We start from the raw sequence: 21391 nt of genomic DNA on the forward strand, positions 1-21391 counted from the left end.
GCAGAGGATCTGAGTCCGTAAAGAAGCAGCTGGCTGTGACACGACGGCTGCATGGTACACAGGCGCCGCGAACAACGCCAGAATCATCTTCAAATTCACGATTAACAAATTATTTATATGCATCTTTATAATTAATATTAATAAATTAGAAGCGGTTTAATTCTCATGTAAATTAAGGAAAACTCCGATATAACAACGGATGCCCGAGTTATCAATTGCTATATATAAGTGTTAATTTCAGAAAAAGATATTAACCCTATTTTATGATGCTTTTCATGAGTCTTGTGATCTATATATATACTGTTGTAGTTAATATTGGCACTCGTAAAACCACTTAATAAGAGTATATGGCGTGTATATCTTTCTAATAAATTAAAATCGATGGTGGAGATGTCATTTTCTAACAATACAACACACACATTTCTGCATTTCATGAGTTTGTGTCGCACGCTATCGATCGATCATCGATGATGCCAATGAGGTGGTTGTTCTGCCTTTGTCTCAAGTTCTCAACCGTACGTGTCTTGAGGTTGTGTACCCCCTGGCTTGAATTTTGTAGTTGAGCAAATGAATGCTTCATTTCTGTTTTGTACTTTACTTTTTCTTGTATGCACCCAAAGACAAAATCGGCTTACCATTTGTGCCAAGGAGACGGTTTTGCATAGGTTGCATGCTTGCGTATTGGTTTGTATCTAGTCAATATTTGCAACGAGATAATTCCAGAAAATTTCTAATACGGCTGTATATTTTATTTCCATCCAAGATAATAATGAAATATGTTTAATTAGTCAGAGAGAGTTTTCTTTGGCTGTATTCTTTTGAAGGGGTTAGGAACCTCTTCCATTCACACGTAAAACGGAGCAACGGATTAACACATGATTAATTAAGTATTAGATTAGAAAAATTTTAAAAATAGATTAATATGATCTTTTATAACAACTTTTCTATAACGTGTGCGTTGGTAACAAGGGAGTAGAGGTTAGGAATCTTGAGTTAAGATTATAGCCTAATAATGGGGAAAATCAACTCTTGGCCTCTAGCATCTAGTTTTAATTATCCAATATGATTTGAGATAAAATCTCTAATGTATAAATTCTTACTCCTATTGTCCTTTTATTACCGATATGATCTCGTATCTAATTTTTACTGAACATTTTTATCTATAAGGAAATGATATTGGCTGTGTTTAATTCACACTGAAGTTTGAAAGTTTGGTTGAAATTGGTACGATGTGATAGAAAAGTTGTGTGTGTATGAAAAGTTTGATGTGATGGAAAGTTGAAAGTTTGGAAAAAAAACTTTAGAACTAAACAGGGCCATAATATAGCACATATGCTGCTCTAAACCTTAGTACTACTGTTAGGGACTACTCCTTGATAGTTCTGTGTGGAACAAACAGAATAACTCAAACAAAGTCAAGAACAAAATCTAGATCTCATCAATAAACAAAGGCATTTTTCTTCTGAGATGAAGGAATAAACAAATTTAGCAACAGTACAATCACCAACATAATAAAATGATTACTCCTACTAGTACAATAGTAGCAGTGGCAGGACCAGGGACTTGCCAGCTGAGGAAAGACAGTACACACTCATGGGCAAGAATCCAAAGAGAAACGTTTACTTCTCATTTCCATAGCACCAAAACTTGACTGCCGCTTTTGATTTCAGAAGAAATTCGGTTGGAAAAAAGTACTCTTTTTTTGTTTGAATTTTCAATTCAGATGGCCTAATTTCAATTCCAATTCCAATTTGTGTGCTCCTCCACCTACTACCATCCAGTCCAGGCATATGCTCTTCCTGCAACTTCTTTTATGACCCTGCATATTGCCTTCTCTTCCCCTCTCTCTCTCTCCGCACCATAAATCATTTCTCATTTTTTTTCCCCATCCTCTCACTCTCTTCTGTCAAGATTTCTGCCAATTGGACGGCGGCCCACCTCGGCGGCTGTGCTGTTGGTGGCGACTGTGGCATCAAAGCTTGATCTTGGGGAGGCTTTGGGGAGGAAAGATTGAGATTTTGGTTGGTTTTCTTGGTTCTAGAGGAGGTTTTCTTGGTTGATATCTCCGGGTAGCTCGCCCAATCAGTCCCAAATCCGATTTTCTGGGCTCTGATTTGGAGATTATTTTTCTTTAGCTGTGATTATTGGTTCTTCGCTCCTGTACCAAAGCTCCCGTTTTTGGTTCTTGTGGGGATCAAAGAGGGAGGGAGTTCGATCTTGGAAAGAGTTTAAGTGTCAAGATTCGAAGTGGCATTCTGATTTGGATTATGCAAGCTCATGTTCTTGGATTATCTCTTCGAAGATTAGCCTTTGCGTAGACCAAAGTGACAAGAGGTTTTGGTGGTGGATTTGAGGATTCGGGTTGGAATTTTCCGGCGAGAGAGAGTTCTACGAGTTCTGGTTGATCTTTGCTTCGGTGGAGAAGCTCTGGAGTTCCATTTGGGAAGCTGGAAGCTTCCATTTCTGGTTCGAGCAAAGGTCGCTTTCAGCCACTTGGAGAGTTCCCTCGTTTGAGGATTCGAGGTTGAAGGAGACCCACCCATGGCGTCTATTTCGGATAGCGAGACGACGAACCATGGGAGCATATGGGATTTGGATCAGAACCTTGATCAGCCCATGGATGAGGAGGCTAGCCGGCTCAAGAACATGTACACAGAGAAGGTCAGAGATTGATCCTTGCATGTCAATTTTTTTTTCTAGATATTTTTCTGGGTAACAATCGTGCTTCCAGCTTAGTGTCTGCTTGTATTTGGAACAAGAAAAAAAAAACATTGTTTCTTTGACATGGATGATTCTGTATGACCTCATGGTTTTGGGGACCATTTCAATATAAAAAGGATTTGAAACTGTATGATGGATGTGCTGTTACTGTAGGTTTCCAAATGCAGGAACTGTATACGGATTTTATAGTATCTTTATTCGTTTCACCTCAAATTGTTAGGCACTGGCAGCATAAGTGATGTTGGTGTGGAAAGATAATGTACTCCCTATGTCATTTTGGCAATGCGTAAATATCATATTCTTAGCTCATGGGGAGCTAAAATGTGCTTTGTTTTTGTTCATGCAGAAGTTCTCGTCGATTTTGTTATTACGGCTCGCGTTTCAGAGCCTTGGTGTTGTCTTCGGTGACTTAGGTACATCTCCATTATATGTCTTCTACAATATATTCCCTCATGGGGTCGATGATGATGAGGATGTTATTGGGGCTCTTTCCTTGATCATTTACACCCTCACCCTCATTCCTCTGATGAAGTATGTTTTTGTTGTCTTGCGGGCAAATGATAATGGCCAAGGTGAGATATCACATTCTGCCAATGTTTAACCAAATATGCTGCTTCTTTATTTACTTATCATCTGAAAAAAAACAAGAAAAATGCAGTTAGGAAATATCTCATGTTAGTCAAATATAACAAGATTTTGGTATGAGATGAGAATATAGAAATATTATGCAATTTTACCATTTCGATAGGTTGGCACATAAATAACAGAACATCGTCGTAGTGATGCCAGAGTGATTGGTAGATAGCACTGAACTAGTCATGAAATCTGTAGAAGGTGATGTCCTGAGTTCACTCCGTTTTGTGCTCAGAGAACAGTTACTGACAGTCACTTGGCAATAAATTGACATAGGAGTAGTTTGTTTGCATTTTGCACATTTTTTTAGATAATAAATTTTAGACTTTTTTCACAGGTGGCACATTCGCTCTCTATTCTTTACTTTGCCGGCATGCAAAGGTCAGCACTATTCCCAACCAACATAAGACAGATGAAGAATTAACAACATATAGTCGGCAAACTTATGAAGAGAATTCACTTGCAGCAAAAATAAAGAGATGGCTAGAGGGACATGTGTATAAAAAGAACTGTCTTCTTATTCTAGTTCTCATTGGTACCTGCACAGCCATTGGAGATGGGATCCTTACTCCTGCTATATCAGGTATTCAGCATAGTAGTTTCATTGGTAAAACCGATTGGAACTTGGATCGTGACACTTGTTTGCTCTGCAGTTCTCTCTGCATCAGGTGGAATAAGAGTTCAGAATCAGAAGATGAGTACAGGTAATTCTGCTCTTTGTATTTTATATTGGTGTTGTCAAATCTGGTCAATTATCTCTTTTTTAAAAAAAAATGGATTAAAATCTGGCCTCTACACCCAAAAGGATGTACACGGCCAAATCTGGTCAATTCTTAACTGAACTTAACATAGTGTAACTAGTATACAGGGATGTGAACTTGACCAAAGTGAATGAAAGAAACCAGCAACGGTATCTTAAATATTGTGTGCGCAAATATTGTGATCTTGGGCCACTATGTTGCATTGTTCACTTCCTTTGATTTACTGAGAAGCTTCTTCCCTATGTAGTGTTATCTCCCATTGTTGTAAAATCATTTGATGTTTATTGCTTCAATACCTGGCAGATGTGGTTGTAGTCGTTGCTGTGATCATACTAATTGGCTTATTCAGCATGCAACACTATGGTACAGATAAAGTTGGATGGCTCTTTGCACCTATAGTGCTCCTTTGGTTTATCCTAATTGGGACTATTGGGGCACTGAACATACACAAGTACAACAGTTCAGTCCTAAAAGCATATAATCCAGTCTATATCTATCGGTATTTCCGACGAGGGAAGTCTGAGAGCTGGACCTCCCTTGGAGGAATCATGCTTAGCATCACAGGTTACTCACAATTCTCATGTACCTTTCATTGATTAATTGCATTATTCATAAATCACAAGATACAGCAGAATTACTTATATATTTTCTCTCTTCAGGGACTGAAGCATTATATGCTGACTTATGTCATTTCCCTGTCTTGGCCATTCAGGTATAAACACTTCAAACAAATCAGTCATGATAAATTGTGTCGGTAAACTAATAATGTCTGTGCAGATTGCTTTCACGTTAGTGGTGTTCCCTTGCCTTCTCCTAGCATACACCGGACAGGCTGCGTACATTATTAGCAACAAGGACCATGTAGTTGATGCCTTTTATCGCTCCATTCCAGGTCCCTGCCCCTCTGAACTAACAAATTTGGCTGTCATAAAGTAAAATGCAAATGCATCCCATGTGCAACTTGGCAAAGTGCATATCCCACCATTCTTATTGTTTACCAGTGCTGTATGCACTATATGTATTTATGTACTCATGGTGTGATGCCTGATTGCTGCAGATACCATATACTGGCCAGTATTCATCATTGCAACTCTTGCAGCAATAGTTGCAAGTCAAGCCACTATATCTGCTACATACTCGATAATAAAGCAAGCTCTCGCACTGGGCTGTTTTCCTCGAGTCAGTGTCGTCCACACCTCAAAGAAATTTCTCGGGCAGATTTACATCCCTGACATCAACTGGGTACTTATGATTCTTTGCATTGCAGTAACAGCTGGATTCAAAAACCAAAGTCAGATAGGAAATGCATATGGTAAGCTTTTCTTTTCCATCTCCAAACATGTAACTGATACTTTCAATGCACTTAAAGTAGACAATCAACAGTTTTTTACGCTGCTGCTGAATAGGGGATAGCTTCAGATAGTTTTCATTTTAAGCCGAACAAAATTGGCATTGTTCCATAAGTATTTTCTAGCTTTATGTCACGATATGTGCGCGGTGTGTTGTCAGCTACCAAGTCTAGGTTCTAAAAGACTGGTGCTATGGTACAAAAGAAGCAATATAATTGAGAACTGATAGCTGGATAATAATTAATCCTAAATAAACTTTCTTACCACATTGCATGATGCTTCAGGTTTTAAATGAGCTTATCTTTCTATAAGAAGTAAAGTGGGTCAGCATTATCTGATAGAGAACATTATCAAAACAGCGCGATGCAATTTTTTTAGGACACTGCAAATTGACAACTGATGTTCTCAAAATATAACTGCAAACCGAACATTAATGTTGCATTTTGCATTCCATAGATGTCACCCTAATTGTTTTCTTATGATGTCGTTGAACAGGAACTGCAGTGGTGATAGTTATGCTGGTCACGACATTTCTCATGGTCCCAATAATGCTGTTAGTATGGAAAAGCCACTGGATCCTTGTTGTCATTTTTATCGTGCTCTCGTTGATGGTGGAGCTCCCATACTTCACAGCCTGCATTAACAAGGTTGACCAAGGTGGTTGGGTTCCACTTGTTGTTGCAACTACCTGCTTCATCATCATGTATGTGTGGCATTTCTGCACCGTGAAGCGGTATGAATTCGAGATGCACAGCAAGGTTTCCATGGCCTGGATTTTAGGACTCGGACCAAGCCTCGGCCTCGTCAGGGTGCCTGGGATAGGCTTCGTGTACACCGAGCTGGCAAGTGGAGTGCCTCATATCTTCTCCCATTTCATCACCAACCTCCCTGCCATCCACTCGGTCGTCGTCTTCGTTTGTGTCAAGTACCTCCCAGTATATACAGTCCCAACCGAAGAAAGGTTCATCGTGAAGAGGATCGGGCCAAAGAACTTCCACATGTTCCGTTGTGTCGCGAGGTACGGGTACAAGGACATCCACAAGAGAGATGACGACTTCGAGAAGATGCTCCTTGACAGGCTCTTGCTCTTCGTCAGGCTGGAGAGCATGATGGATGACTATTCGGACTCCGAAGACTTCACCATGATGGAGGAGAAGACCCAGGGATCAAGCAATGCGCTGCTGCTAACTGGAAAGGCTGGGAGCAACACAATGTGCTCCACTGGTGACCTGAGCTACTCATCACAGGACTCCATTGTTCCAGCCAAGTCACCCATAAGAGGGAACAGCCTGACAAGGTACTCGAGCCAGACGTTCGGCGATGAACTGGAGTTCCTGAACCGGTGCAAGGACGCTGGTGTCGTGCACATCCTGGGGAACACTGTGGTTCACGCGCGCCCTGATTCAGGGATCATCAAGAAGGTTGCTGTGAATTATGTGTTTGCATTCCTCAGGAAGATCTGCAGGGAGAACAGTGTGATATTCAATGTTCCCCATGAAAGTCTTCTCAATGTAGGCCAGATATACTATATATGAACATTTTTTGTTCTTTGGTTTCTGATTCAGAGAGTGAGCAGGTGTGACATTCTGCTGTGTGTAGGCCTAGATGAACTTGTAAATGATCAGTTCTAGAGTAAGGTTCATTCATCATTTTTTCCCCTGTCAGTATGAAATGATGCTGTAGATGCCATGTCCTCTGTCAGCCTAACCAGTAAAGGAGAAGAGAAAAGGACTGCATAATTCAAATGCTTATTTCAAGTTCATACTGAAATGATGCTGTAGAATCCATGTCCTCTGTCAGCTTAACCTATCAGTATGAACTTGTAAACTGTTGGGTTTCAAATAGTAGAATGCTTCTGATATGGTGCCGATTGACCTTGATGCTTTGGTTATTTTGATATTGTGTTGAATCCTATGTATGCAAACCAACATTTTTGAAGCAAAGCAAACGCTGTCTTGATAAATCGAAAACGAATGCTGTCCCCGTTTTTGAACCTGGTCAGCACTATTGTTTTTGTTGTTTTTCTTAAACCATTAATCGTTTCTGTTGTTTTTCCTAAACCATTAATCGGAATTAAACGAAACCAGCGTTATTAGGAAGATATCGACGATGATAATTCAATGGTTCGTCGATACAGTTAATCCGGACCAAAGAAGAAAAGGAAATTAAAAAACAATTCTAACCAGAGGAAATATTTGTTCTTGCAACAGCTGTTACTAAGATTCATAAATTATAATCACTGAGAAATTCATCATGAATGCTACCAACAGTTTCAGACCGGATCGCCCTCCTATCGCTACCAGAAGGCAGCAAAACAAACATAAAAACAGTCTACGAAAAAAAAAAGTTTTTCCAACCAAACTCAAGCTAACCAAACCACACTACGACAATAAGTAATCACAGAATGTGATTTATCTCATTCATCTTGTCCACCACCATCAGAATCCTGCTTCTGCTTCTGCTCCTGCTGCTCCTGTGGAGGCCACTGCTCCTGCTGCTCTTGTGGAGGCCACATATATGCGAGGTGATGCTGGTTCGGGTACAGATCAAAGGAAAATCCCATTCCTCCTGAGGTATATGGCGAAACCATGGATGCAGCCTGAGAGCCCATGCCATCATCCTTCATCTTATCATCAGTGATGATATCCACCAAGAAATCGAAGATGTCGGTCTTCTTGATCACCGCCTCGACATCGCTCCTCTGCAGCGTCCTCCTCTTGCCCTCCTCGGTGTGCTGCCAGGACCGCAGCGTCATGTCCAGGATGAACATCTCGCAGGCCTTGGCGAAGAGCGCCGGTGCCTCACCCGCGATCATCTTGACGTCCTCATCGGCCTTCATGATCTTCTTGATCCTTGCAAGCGGGAGGTTGGGGAGCTTGAACTCAGTCATCTGTTCAACCTCGGCCATCTGGTCGGCCCAGAACGCCTGGAGCTGCTCCTTCTGCTGCTGCTGGAGCTGCTGAACTTGCTGGATTGCGTGCTGCTGATGCTCTGGAAGCTGCATTGGGTTCACTGGATAGGCTGGAGCAACCTGGGGAGCTGGAGGGAAGGCAGCAGCGGCTGATGGTTCTACCATCAGCACAGGTTGGTATGTCGTCACGGCATACGCGTCAGGGTTGTCACCAATCAGACCTTCATGTGCCTTCTTGTGTGAATGTGGGTCCATTTCTAAAGATGTACACCTATGCAACTGTTGTAGGATCTGTCATTTACAGAAGGAAAACAAACTAGTCAGTTCAACAATACAGCAATGTCCAAATTTAAACATTAGAACTACAATACAGTAAGGATGATAACAGGTGAGTGAAAACGACTAAAGTCTAGTTTCTTCACAAATCCAGAATGAAAAATGTTGCACCTCCAGAAATTGAGGGAAAATGTGTAAACAGACTAACCAACAATGTATTGCATGAATTACTATATAAAACTACTCCAAGCTTACAACTTCCAGCTACGAGAGCAACAGGATAGTGATAATTCGATATATAGTGATAAATGAAGTCAAGAAACCAAATGAGCAAAAACTACGATATATAATATGAAGGCAGAACGATGCTACAGCATTAAATGTACGGTATACAAAAATAGTGATATTTCTGAATATATTTCATTGTTCCATCCTCCATTTTTTTCCAAATAAGTAAAATAACAGTCTATGCCACACTAATACTACAGTAATGCACACAGAGAAAAGGCTCAGTCCTATCCGGCAGAAATCAATGAAAGAAAGATAGCAGCTGCCATGGATCAACAGGAGCCCTCCATTGGTTATCATCAAGCAATCCACAAACAAATGAAACTCTACCTGTACTGTCAGAGAAAGTGTACAACCCAAGACCAATTCAGCATATCACTCATATCTGCCAGTTTTTGCGGAGTGAAAAGCATGAAAAGTAGGCCTCCCAGATGGCGTGCAGCGGCGCAGAGCAGAGCTATTCAGGTGCTCATACAGCATTGTGGAGCATGAAGAAGTGCAGAATCACATGTAGCCATGTGGTGTGGGCACAGGGCACCACATCATGATATAAATAAATTATCTGGTCCAACAAACTAGTGGATTGACTAGCTACTATGAGAACCATGCACAATCCATGACCTTTGCATTAGCCTACGTGACAAAATCACTCATAGTCTCATTCTGGTTAACAGATTTATCAGATATGCTTTGTTCTGTGCAATTGTAATTCAACAGGCATATTTAATAACCTGCACATATGCCTCTTGAGTTCTTAACACTACAATATATGCAGAGAAGGTGATGGAATAACTGTTCAACCTAAGAAAGTTTGGTGTTCGAATAAAGCAAAAGCGATGTGAATTTACGAACGGTAATCCAGGAAAAAGGAAATCTTATTTTTGAACGAACAAACGAAAGAAAGTCCCTTTTTTTTTTCTATTTCTCGAAACAGATACTTTTACGACTAAGTTCAGGATTAGTGATTGACAAAGACCGATCATATCATCCTTGTGTACTTTCGATCGAAATTGAAATTAATTGGATTCCCACCACTAGAGGAAAAGAAAATACTTTTTTTTTAAAAGTGAAACATGAGAACTATCTCTGTCTCTGCCTTGTCCCCTCCTCCATCCATCGCTTTCTGCACTTCTTTTTTTCTTCTTCTGTCGATCGAGCGAATGGTGAACGAACAGTACGAGGGCAAAGACCCGCCTCTGTTTGATCCAAACACAAAGTGCGCGGGGAATCGCGATCAACGAGCAAAAAATCCTCCTTCCAACATCAACATCACCACCAATCCATCGCAAACCACAGAATAAAAAAAAAAGAAAAAAACCCTCCCCCACGAGGAAAGCAAAACCGCACCGATCACCATCTCCATCGCCAAACCCCCCCCCCCCCCCCCCCCCCCCCCCCCCCAAAAACCCCACACAACTGCAAGAGAAGAGATAAAAAAATAAAATAAAATAGAATCAACAACGAACCCGACGACCCCGGACGGACGACGGGGTCAGGGTTAGGGTGGCGCCGCTCGCTTACCGGCCGGTGGCGATGGCGGTGGCGGCGGCGGCGGCGGTGGCGCGGTCGCGATGGGCAACACCTGGCGAAATCGGAGCCCTAGGTTAGGAAGGAGGAGAAGGCGACGCGCGGCGGAAGAAGGGAGGAGACCTCGCCTTTGACTCGTGGAGCGGACGCGTGTCTTGCGGAGTGGGGTCAGGGGGGCGTCGCTGCCATGTGGGGCCCACCGCGCAGTGCCTCCTCGGCCAGGCTGGGAGTGGATGCGGATGTGAAGGTTTTTGTTTGGGCGAGAACCGATTCGAAACCGTGAAAATTTTAACAAAATTGGATCGAATTTAGAGGTTTCGACCTGGAACGGGAGAAGATTCGGAGGGAAATTTCGAATGGTTTTCGAGAATATAATTTTGACATAACAAATTCGACATAGATTATATACTCCCTCCATCCGTGAGTATAAGGGATATTCACTATTCCAGTATAACGTTTGACCACTTGTCTTATTCAAAAATTTTGTGTAAATATAAAAAACGAAAAATTATGCTTAAAGTACTTTGGATAATAAAGTAAGTCACAAATAAAATAAATAATAATTTCAAAATTTTTTCAATAACCTAAAAAAAAGATGAATGGTCAAACGGTACAAACAAAATATTAAAATCTCTTATATTCACGGACGAAGAGAGTAGAAGTTTCTTGAAGTTTGACGAAAATTATCATATCGCTTGGATCAAAGATCCTACGCTCAATCAGAAAGGTGAACCCTTGAGTGTACTGGTTCATTATTTTGTTTTTCTAGTCGACGTGAAAATTATGCAAATCATGGCAGAGATTCGAGGAAAGTTGCATGAAAATGTGAAAAATTAAATTTGCTTATAATGGGCTTGTTCGGAGGCACTTGCACCAGCAGCTGCGGCTGCGGCTGTTCAAACCGGCAGCCAACTGCAGCAAGTAATGGGTTGAATGGATTGGTTTTGTATCTGGGTGTGCTTTGGTTGGACTGAAGATTGGTTTGGATCCACTAGAAAAGAGGTTTGGGGTGGTTTGGTGATGGTTACGATTTTCTGAGTACAACATGGATTCAGTCCATAGATTGAACCCATGGATTGTGAATGGTTTCAACTAAACAGACTAGATCAGGTCTCATAGTCGTAGACGACCCACTCCAGCAGCTTTGGTGGCGGCGACGGTGGCGACGTACACCCACGCTTCACGCTTACGAGCGTTCATGCCGCCGCGCGCAGGCCTCGCCCGGAAGTACGGCGACAGACGGTGCATGTTCCTGGTCAATTAACAAGCTGCATCGCGGCCACCGCGTGCTCGGCTTGCTGTTGCTGTTCAGGCTGCGCGCGACGCCGTGATGGCCGGCGAGGTCGACGCAAACCATGGCGGCGGCACCATGAATGCCAGGCTCGCCGTCGTGCGCTGACTGCTTCTACATAGGGAAACATGTAGCTGCTGCTCTCGCCGCGTTGGAGACCTCGTCTTGCTCGATTCCACCGGCTCCACGCTCCTTCCCCGTCGTTGTCGAGCACGCCGGCACCATCACACCGCCGAGCCCATCCGGACGATCATGCCACGGAGCAGGGCTCCTTGTCGAGCACGCTGCATGTTCTAGTTGATGGTGAATCAAATGGATTTGTAGTCAAGGTGGATTATAAATGGTCTAGAATGGTTTGACAAGGTGGATTGAATCCATAGGAAGGGATTGGATTGGTGCGGTTTGGGCTGAGGTGAGAAATGGATTGGATTGGTTTGGGTTCTGAAAGGAGATTTGCGGGTTGGGTTGGTTTGAACTATTTGATCTGACTGTTGTGGTGTGGATTGGGAATGGAGCGGGTCTTAGGCCATTAGCAGGCTCCAGCAAGTCACAACAATTGCAGCAGCAGCTAGCCCAGCCGAACGCAGCCAATTTGGTTTTTGAAGGGATAAATATTTGTGAATTTTTTAGCATTTTGTGAGCGGAACAAGTCCACATTGACTCCCTTAAAAGTGATCCGAATTTAATCCTTGACCCTTAACCGTAAAACCGGATAGGACGACTCCCCGAACTATTAAAACCAGTGCAATTTGACTCCCTCAGCGGTTTTGGAGGGTGATTTTGCTGATGTGGCGTTGACGTGGCGACGTTGACCTAGTCCATGTCCCATGTGGCGCTTACGTTGCATTAGAATTAAAAAAAAAATCTGTATGACCCATCTATTATTCACGAAAAAAATATTGTGGGTCCTACTGACATGTGGGGGCCCACATGTCATCCTCGGTCTCTCCCTCTGCAGGCGACGCACCTTGGCCACCTCTGCCGCCGCCGCATTCCCGAGGTCGAGCCATAGTGGTCATTGGAGAAGTCGAGATCATTCAGATTCGGGCATGCAACGACAAGCACAGCAGCAGGAATCCCCGAGAGCAGGAGATGTCGACTGCGGAGATGGACGGTGCGGCGGTGAGCGCGGCGAGGGTGGCGTCGGGGAGGCGTGGGCAGAGGGAGAGACCGAGGCGGGAGAGGCGCGGCAGTGGGCGAGCGCGGAGGGAACGAGGTCGGCGCGGAAGGGGTGACGGAGGCAGTGATGGCGCGATTCGAGACCAGTTGGCTGGGATGATGTTGTTGGTGACAAAGGGTCTTGCCGGAGTCGCTGCCGATGCGGAGCCCCATGACTCCCTCATCGGCGTCTACACTCTGATGGTGCCGCCGTACGCCGACTTAGACTCCATGAGGCCGACCTGCACGACGTCGCCGTCGAGGTCCTCGTACTTGACGAGCACGGCGAAGTACACCGGGTTGGACCCCTCCTAAATGTGGAAGTTTATCTTGAGCCCCGGGTAGTTGCACGGCACACGCCTAAAGTGGATGTCGATGATGCCGGAGTGGCGGAGCTTGTCGTTGAGCCCCGGCTTGGCCATGGCGCCGAACGCCGTGCCGCTCAGGTCGAAGTGGTAGCTGGCAACAGCCAACCGGGTAGTAGTTCATGTTGGTGATGATCACCGTCTCGATGTTGATGTAGAAAAATGGAGTAGCACCTCCTGACCAATCAAATCAAATGATTGCTAATTCGGACATGCTATATTTATGGCGACATAAAATTAGCTTGATCACAGTCGGTTAATCTGACCCTTGGATATCATGTAGATTCATGTTGCACTGTTAATGATTGACTTAACGAACGTTTGATTTGCTAAGTCTGTAGTTATTTGATCTCTCTGTACTACGAACATGTTGCTCCTGTTATACATTAGTTTCCCATTGAATTTGCACTAGCATCTCTTCTATTTATATCTACTTACATATGTAATTTGCAATTCACATGGTAAATACACTAAAATTACATATGTAATTTTATAACTTACATATGTAATTTTAGAACTTACATTGTAAATACATTAAAATTACATATGTAATTTAGGGACTTACAATGTAAATGCATGCCGACTATTTTTTATGAAAAATATGGCGCCATAAATATAACTACTCCCTTGCTAATTGGAACGCTGGTTCGTTGCGACGCTAAAATCTGACCAGTTTCTTACCTGGTAGCATGAGCCGCAGCCCGACGCTGCTCCAGCCCTCACCCGCCGACGTCGCCGCCCCTGCCCACAGATTGCGCCAAGAGAGAGAAAGAGAGAAGGGAGAGAGGGAGGAGGAAGAGGAACATAGAGGATGACATGTGGGTCCCACATAATCAGTGGGACCCATAATATTTTTTATGTGTGAATAACATATGGGTCCCATAGATTTTTTTTATTCTATTGCCACGTAAGCGCCACGTGAGACGTAGACTAGGTCAATATCGCCACGTCAGCGCCACATCAGCAAAACCACACTCTGAAACCGCTGAGGGAGTCAAATTGTACTGGTTTCAATAATTCGGGAAGTCGTCCTATCCGGTTTTACGGTTGAGGGTCACGGATTAGATTCGGGTCACTTTTAAGGGAGTCAAAGTGGACTTATTCCTTTGTGCGCTCATAAATCGGCCCGGTCCATCTTGCGACCATGTGTTTGGCCCATCTACGAAAAGAAAGCCCATCAAACCGCATCGCGACCCTTTTTATCTCCCACGCACGCACTCACAGAGCAGAGGGAGAGAGATACGCGACAAAACAAATCCGCCCCCGAGAAAAGGAGGCCACGAAATTACGAGAATGCCACTCAACCTCGCCTCCTCTCCCGCCGCCGCCGCCGCCGCCGCCAAGGTCTGCGCCGGCGTGCGCGCGTCCCCGCGCCACCTCCTCCCCCGCGCTCTTGACCACCAGGTTCTCCCTCCTTTCCTCCTCCTCCCCCAGCTCGTCCTGGCTCTGGAGCTGCTGGTGCTTTTTTCTCTCTTCTCCTTTTGCTCGTTGCTTCCGCTAAGCTCAGTGGCTGGTCTGGTTTGGTATTTTACCCCTTTCTTGTGTGCAGAGCCGCCGCGTCCTCAGCTTGTCGTCCTCGTCGTTGGCGGGGCGTGCGGCGGGTGTGCGGGCCATGGCCGCGGCGGAGGCCGGTGCGTCGACGGCGACACAGGCTAAGTCGAGCGGTGGGTGTATACGCCTCTGCTTGCTCTCTTTTCTTGGTTTGGTTTTCGGGCCAAAGTGCAAATTATTGATTTCTTTTTTCATGAAATGCTGGAGGTTATGCAAGGGTGTCCGATAATATTTTCCATGCCATAAGATTGATTGATTTGTGTGTGTGTGTGATTAGAGTGAATTTTTACTTTGCTGGTTGTAGTGCAATGTACGGATGGATAGATGCACATTGGCTAGTATTGGGGGATTTGTTCGACCAGGAGCTATGTGTTTTAAATCACTTAAACCCCAACAAAACCCTAACGCGGAAAGAATAAGTTGCATTTTTGTTGCAAAACTGCACTGACAGAAAAGCTGTAGTGTCCAATTGTTGCAAGGATATACTCCCTCCGTTTCAAAATGTTTGACACCGTTGACTTTTTTAGTACGTGTTTGACCATTCGTCTTATTCAAAAAATTTAAGTAATTATTTATTCTTTTTATATCATTTGATTCATTGTTAAATATACTTTCATGTACACATATAGTTTTACATATTTCACAAATTTTTTTTGAATAAGACGAACGGTCAAACATGTGCTAAAAAGTCAACGGTGTCAAACATTTTGAAACGGAGGGAGTATGATTTTTTTAAGGGGGGCAAATATGTGTGTTCTAAATGCTTAAATGCATGCAGCATGCTTAACAACAGTTAGTTGGCTTTGGTGTTTCAATGCCTATATTCTTGTATAATACCATTCGATATAAAATTCATACGTGTGAATTTTAAAATTTAGCACTTTGCACGCCGTATTCTAGTTGATGACTATGTTCCGTTGAGATCCTTTTGTACTGGTTTATTTTAGTTCCATCCAGAAATCCATGTAGATATGTTTGATTTGTTGCGCTGTTTATATTGGTTGAATGTTTTGAACAGATAAATTTGGTGCCGTTGTTTTTTCTATTCCCATTATTTTCTATGTTCTCTCAAAGAGTAGATTCATGCAGCATGCTCAAAGATGTATTTCAATGTGTGAGCTAATAATAAGTTCCTATATCGAACAGTGAACTTATCATTTGCTGTTTGGCAAAGTTAGGCTTTATTCTCTGTAATAAGCTTCTTATTATAGTTTATTTTGAACCATGATTAGATTTATTTTGAACAAATCAATTTTGGCCCTGTACTCCTGTTGATTTCTATACGCCCATTGATTTTTGTGTTTTCTCATTCTTGACATAAAGATATATTTCAATGTGTGAGCTAATAATAAGTTCCTACCACAGCAGGAGTCAAACAAGCACTGATATCATTGTCGGATAAAACAGACTTGGCCTATCTTGGGAATGGCCTTCAAGCCTTGGGGTAAACCTTTCATCTTGTGGGATGCTCCCCTTTTCGGTTTTATATTTAACAGTTGTGGTTTTGCTGTCAAGTTCACTTTAGAATATTTGAATTTTGTGCTTTAAAGCTTCTCTCATCATCACCATGGAACTATTTGTTGTATATCAAATTCCTATATCAAGCAGTAGACCAGTAGTAAATTATCATATTTGCCCTTTTGTAAAGTTAGGCTTTATTCGCCATAATAAGCTTCTTGCAGTTTATCTTCCCCAGCTGCATAATTTTAAGGCTGACAATTTGGATCAGGATAACGAAACATGATTTTATAAAGGATGAACCATGATTAGATTTCTACTGTTGATTCTTTTTCAATCTAGTATATGATCATCTTATGGACATTTTGCTACTGTAGGTTTTCTATTATTTCGACTGGTGGCACAGCATCAAGCCTGGAAGCAGCTGGAGTTAATGTTACAAAAGTTGAACAAATTACAAATTTTCCTGAAATGGTATAACCTAATTTTTATTTTACTCCTACATTTCTTGAAATATATGTTGCTTCCTAGCATCGTTTATCATTGTTGGTTACTCAGTTTTGTCCCTTAATTAGATATGTTTGCACTGACTGCAAATAAATTTCATTTTATCCAATGGTTCACATTTGGTAAATTCAGCTTGATGGTAGAGTTAAAACATTGCACCCCAGTGTACATGGTGGTATTCTTGCAAGAAGAGACCAGGAGCATCATCTTAAGGCATTGAATGAGCATGGCATTGGTGAGATTGTTAGTTCATTTGTGTTACTGACTTATCTTCTCTCGAACATTGTAAAGAGTTAATGTGATGAAGTATTGTCAGTTAACTAGGACCTTTTCCTTTGGGCACAGGGACATTTGATGTGGTTGTGGTGAACTTGTATCCATTCTATAACAAGGTCACCTCTGGTGTAATTTCTTTCGAGGATGGCATTGAAAACATTGATATCGGTGGACCTACGATGATCCGAGCAGCAGCTAAGGTGATTTATTGGTTCTTGAGACTTTTTAGTTAGCTTGGGGATTGATATCTTCATACAAATTTGATATCATGTTGACATATGTAAATGGATTTCCCATCTATTTATACAGATGGTATTTGTTGTTCATTGATAGGAACAGTTCTATTGTTGCTCAATTGTGATGTGTTCCTGTGCCTGACAGAATCATAAGGATGTTCTTGTTGTGGTGGATCATGAAGATTACCCTGCTCTATTAGAGTATCTGCAAGGAAAACAAGATGACCAGCAATTCCGCAAGATGCTAGCATGGAAAGCTTTCCAACATGTCGCTTCTTATGATTCAGCTGTCTCAGAATGGTTGTGGAAGCAATCGAACAAAGGTATTAACACTAACTTTTTGTAATGATCTAGTTTATATATGATGGTTTTGTCAACATTTCCTCAGATATCATTACACTATCATGTTCTCATGTAGGAGATGTATTCCCCCCGAACTTCACCGTGCCCCTGTCCCTGAAATCTACACTTCGTTATGGTGAAAATCCTCATCAAAAAGCTGCCTTCTATGGGGACAAGAGTCTTTCTGTAGTTAATGCTGGTGGTATTGCAACAGCAATTCAGCACCATGGGAAGGTGAGAAAATCATGCCTCCTTTCATTCAACTAAAATGAAACACGGATAGTAACTTACAAAAAAATATCTCTTTCAACTTGATTTTTACTACTTGCATGTTTATCTGACTTTAGTATTTGTTTTTTTCAGTACATATAACCTGTTTCTGGCCATTTCCACTCTTTGCGAACTCATGTTGTACCAGTAATGTGACGTTTCTTGTGTTTACATATGACATTTTCTGTTACAGGAAATGTCTTACAACAACTACTTAGATGCGGATGCTGCATGGAACTGTGTATCAGAGTTTGAGAGTCCTACGTGTGTTGTGGTTAAGCACACAAATCCATGTGGAGTAGCATCCCGACAGGATATTCTTGAAGCATACAGGTTGGCTGTAAAGGGAGATCCTGTTAGTGCATTTGGTGGGATAGTTGCTTTCAATACGACAATTGATGAGGTATCCAGTAGACTTCTTGCCTCTAAACACTTGTGTTGTTGGGCATGACCATTATTCACACTATATCATGTTTCAGGATCTTGCAAAAGAAATCCGTGAATTCAGGAGCCCTACAGATGGACAGACGCGAATGTTCTACGAGATTGTTGTTGCACCCGGCTATACAGAAAAGGGTCTTGAGATCCTCAAAGGGAAATCAAAGACATTGAGGATACTGGAGGCGAAGAGAAGTGGAAAAGGGATGCTATCACTCAGGCAAGTCAGTGGTGGCTGGTTGGCTCAAGAGTCTGATGATCTAACCCCTGAAGATATCACCTTCACAACAGTGTCCGAGAGAGCTCCTCAAGACAGTGAGCTCTCTGATGCCAAATTTGCCTGGCTTTGTGTAAAGCACGTAAAGAGTAACGCCATTGTGATAGCCAAGGTCAGTATATTTGCCTCTGCTACATGAACAAAATAATTTGTTGATTTGGTGGACTAACATGATGCTGTGGATTATCCTCAGAATAACTGCATGTTAGGCATGGGTAGTGGCCAGCCAAACAGACTGGAGAGTCTGAGAATTGCTTTCAGGAAAGCAGGAGAGGAGGCCAAAGGAGCTGCTTTGGCCAGTGATGCATTCTTCCCATTCGGTAAGAACAAATGTTGCATTACTGGAAAATCTGGACTCTGATAATTTCCTGAATTTGTTTGCACACAACATTAACATAGTGGCAATCAAAACAAAATGATAATGCAAACTTCATTAATAGTTGGATTTATGTTTGAGTTATGACCCAGGCAACCAGCATCTGTAGGTTCTGAGCCAATTCATTTGCTGATCAGTAGTAGTTCAATTTATGTTTGATTTATGACCAAGCTACCAGCATATGTAGGTTCTGAAACATTCATTTGCTGATCAGTAGTAGTTGAATTTATGTTTGATTTATGACCAAGCCACCAGCATCCGTAGGTTCTGAATCATGAAATACTTCTCTTTTCTTTTTAAGAATTACATTTTACCATTGCAACCACCATTACCATGTTCAACGATTACTTCCTTGCACGTTCTGTCACACACACTACAAGAACAGCTTTGCAATGTTGTCACATTTTGTAAGAATCACATTTTTCGTGTTCGTTGATGCCTTCCTTACAATGCAACGACAGCTTGGAACGACGCCGTGGAGGAGGCGTGCCAGAACGGCATCGGCGTGATCGCGGAGCCGAGCGGCAGCATGAGGGACGGCGACGCCGTCGACTGCTGCAACAAGTATGGCGTCTCCCTCCTCTTCACCGGCGTCAGGCACTTCAGGCACTGAGCTAGCTAGCCTCATGAACCTTGATCTTCCTGCAAAAAAAGGAAAAAAAACATGGGCATGCCAGATCGATCGCTCTTTCTGTATCACAAGAGGATGCAGATCGACCAGCGTTTGATCACCTTGAGAAAAACTCTTGACGGCTTGTACTAGGCTGCCTGCCACTGGTGTGACAGAATTTGATCAGCTTGACATTTTGCAATAAGATTCATGGTGATAATAAGATTAGGATGTCTCGTACTCATTCTAAAATTCTCTATGCGAGTTTCTCCTATGGGTTTCACTGAAGGTAGTTTGCAAGCCGCACAGCAGCACAGGTACCCATCTTTTTTATTTGTCAGCCCAGTGTGCTAGGCTGCTAGCTACACATACAGAAGCATCTTGTACATGTAGGTGGCTTGAGCATGCATCGGCGGTGCCATCGCCGGCCGGCTCGCCGGAGGGACCTCGCCTCCGGCAGCGCCGGCGGTGGCTAGCAGGCAGGTGCCGTTGGTGCATCCACTGTCCTTGGAGCACCGATGTTAAAACTATATAAAATTTTAGAAATTAATGGTTAGAGATATATAAGTTTTTAGAAATTATAATGGTGAGATATATAGGTGTTTGGGTTAGGCTGTGTTCTTTCCCATGGGTTCCCAACTCATCTTCCTCGTTTTTCGCGTGCACACTTTTCAATATAAAATGTTTATATTGGAAAGTTGCTTTAAAAGATCATATTAATCCATTTTTCAAAAAAATTTTGTAGCTACTACTTAATTGCGAACCCCTCCAAAAGAGCACCGCCTAGAATAGAGTAAAACACAAAGTAATTTGAATATGGACAATTGCCTATCTAAATTCGTAGTATATATGTCATATATGTATTATATTATACTTGTAGTAGGACGGAGGGAGTATAAGATAACGAGTGCATCATTTTTCCCTGCTCTAAAGCTCCTAATCTAAGCTACAACTTCCTCGTTTTTTTACACGTTTTCTAAACTACTGAACAATGTGTTTTTTACAAAAATTGTCTATATAAAAGTTCTTTAAAAAAGTTAAACAAGTCCATTTTTAAGTTCGTAATAATCAATACTTGGTCAATCATACGCTAATAATGGTCTATCTTGTTTCGCGTGACAGCAAAACTGACCTCTAAGAGAAGTTTAATAGTACAACCAATTATTAGCTCTAAATCATCTATAATTAATTTAATAGCCAATACATACAATACTTATCTATAAACATATACTTCCTCCGTTCCATAATTTAGTAACCTAGAACATGATTGGATGTTTCATAGTACAACGAATCTAGACATGCCTCATGTCTAGATTTATTGCACTATGAAATATCCCATCCAATTTTAGGTTGTGTTCTTGTCCCAGGTTTCCCAACTCATCTCTCTTGTTTTCCACGCGCACGCTTTTCAAAATGCTAAACGGTGTTTTTTTTGCAAAAAGTTTCTATACTAAAATTGCTTAACAAAATCACATTGATCCATTTTTGAAAAAAAAGCCAATACTTAATTAATCACGCGCTAATGGACCGTTCCGTTTTTCGTGCGCACTGTTCTAGTTGGGAACAGCCTCTAGTGAACACAACCTTAGGTTGTTATATTATAGGACGGAGGGGTACTACACTATTGATATTTGGTCCTACCTGTCATACACACATTGCTTCATGCAGCCCATGCTGCAGCTAGTTACAAATCTGTAACACACCGCTCTTCTTCTTTCCTCTTTTATCTCCTCGATATGCGTTTATAGCTGGTTTATAGTATGCTATTGT

At 42.3% G+C, this 21391-nt stretch overlaps 3 protein-coding genes across 4 annotated transcripts; 2 read left to right on the top strand and 1 right to left on the bottom strand.

Annotated features, from left to right (window-relative positions):
• Nucleotides 1-1624: 1624 nt before the first annotated feature.
• On the top strand, nucleotides 1625-7408 carry LOC127782127 (putative potassium transporter 12). The gene is made up of 9 exons (XM_052309200.1): nucleotides 1625-2661; nucleotides 3068-3293; nucleotides 3692-3937; nucleotides 4008-4058; nucleotides 4419-4679; nucleotides 4775-4827; nucleotides 4893-5007; nucleotides 5173-5427; nucleotides 5960-7408. Exons 1-9 carry the CDS (start codon nucleotides 2542-2544, stop codon nucleotides 6997-6999), a joined length of 2367 nt encoding a protein of 788 aa, XP_052165160.1. The 5' UTR covers nucleotides 1625-2541; the 3' UTR covers nucleotides 7000-7408.
• Nucleotides 7409-7657: 249 nt separating this feature from the next.
• LOC127782129 (nuclear transcription factor Y subunit C-2-like) lies at nucleotides 7658-10592 on the bottom strand. Its single transcript, XM_052309201.1, has 2 exons — nucleotides 10461-10592; nucleotides 7658-8666 (listed from the first exon to the last, which is right to left on the bottom strand). The coding sequence occupies exon 2, from the start codon at nucleotides 8628-8630 to the stop codon at nucleotides 7881-7883; it is 750 nt and encodes a 249-aa protein (XP_052165161.1). The 5' UTR covers nucleotides 8631-8666; nucleotides 10461-10592; the 3' UTR covers nucleotides 7658-7880.
• A 3921-nt stretch (nucleotides 10593-14513) lies between these two features.
• LOC127782886 (uncharacterized) lies at nucleotides 14514-19861 on the top strand. Of its 2 annotated transcripts, none has more exons than XM_052310161.1 (12): nucleotides 14514-14684; nucleotides 14830-14944; nucleotides 16197-16275; nucleotides 16667-16763; nucleotides 16929-17031; nucleotides 17142-17272; nucleotides 17454-17631; nucleotides 17727-17884; nucleotides 18114-18323; nucleotides 18400-18747; nucleotides 18829-18955; nucleotides 19473-19861. In XM_052310161.1, exons 1-12 carry the CDS (start codon nucleotides 14574-14576, stop codon nucleotides 19622-19624), a joined length of 1809 nt encoding a protein of 602 aa, XP_052166121.1. In that variant the 5' UTR covers nucleotides 14514-14573; the 3' UTR covers nucleotides 19625-19861. The 2 variants fall into 2 exon arrangements, with proteins under 2 accessions (XP_052166121.1, XP_052166122.1); XM_052310162.1 differs by having other exon boundaries at nucleotides 16200-16275.
• Nucleotides 19862-21391: the final 1530 nt, after the last annotated feature.

This window comes from Oryza glaberrima, chromosome 8 (genome assembly GCF_000147395.1).
Source record: "Oryza glaberrima chromosome 8, OglaRS2, whole genome shotgun sequence".
In the NCBI taxonomy this organism is placed as follows: Eukaryota; Viridiplantae; Streptophyta; class Magnoliopsida; order Poales; family Poaceae; genus Oryza; species Oryza glaberrima.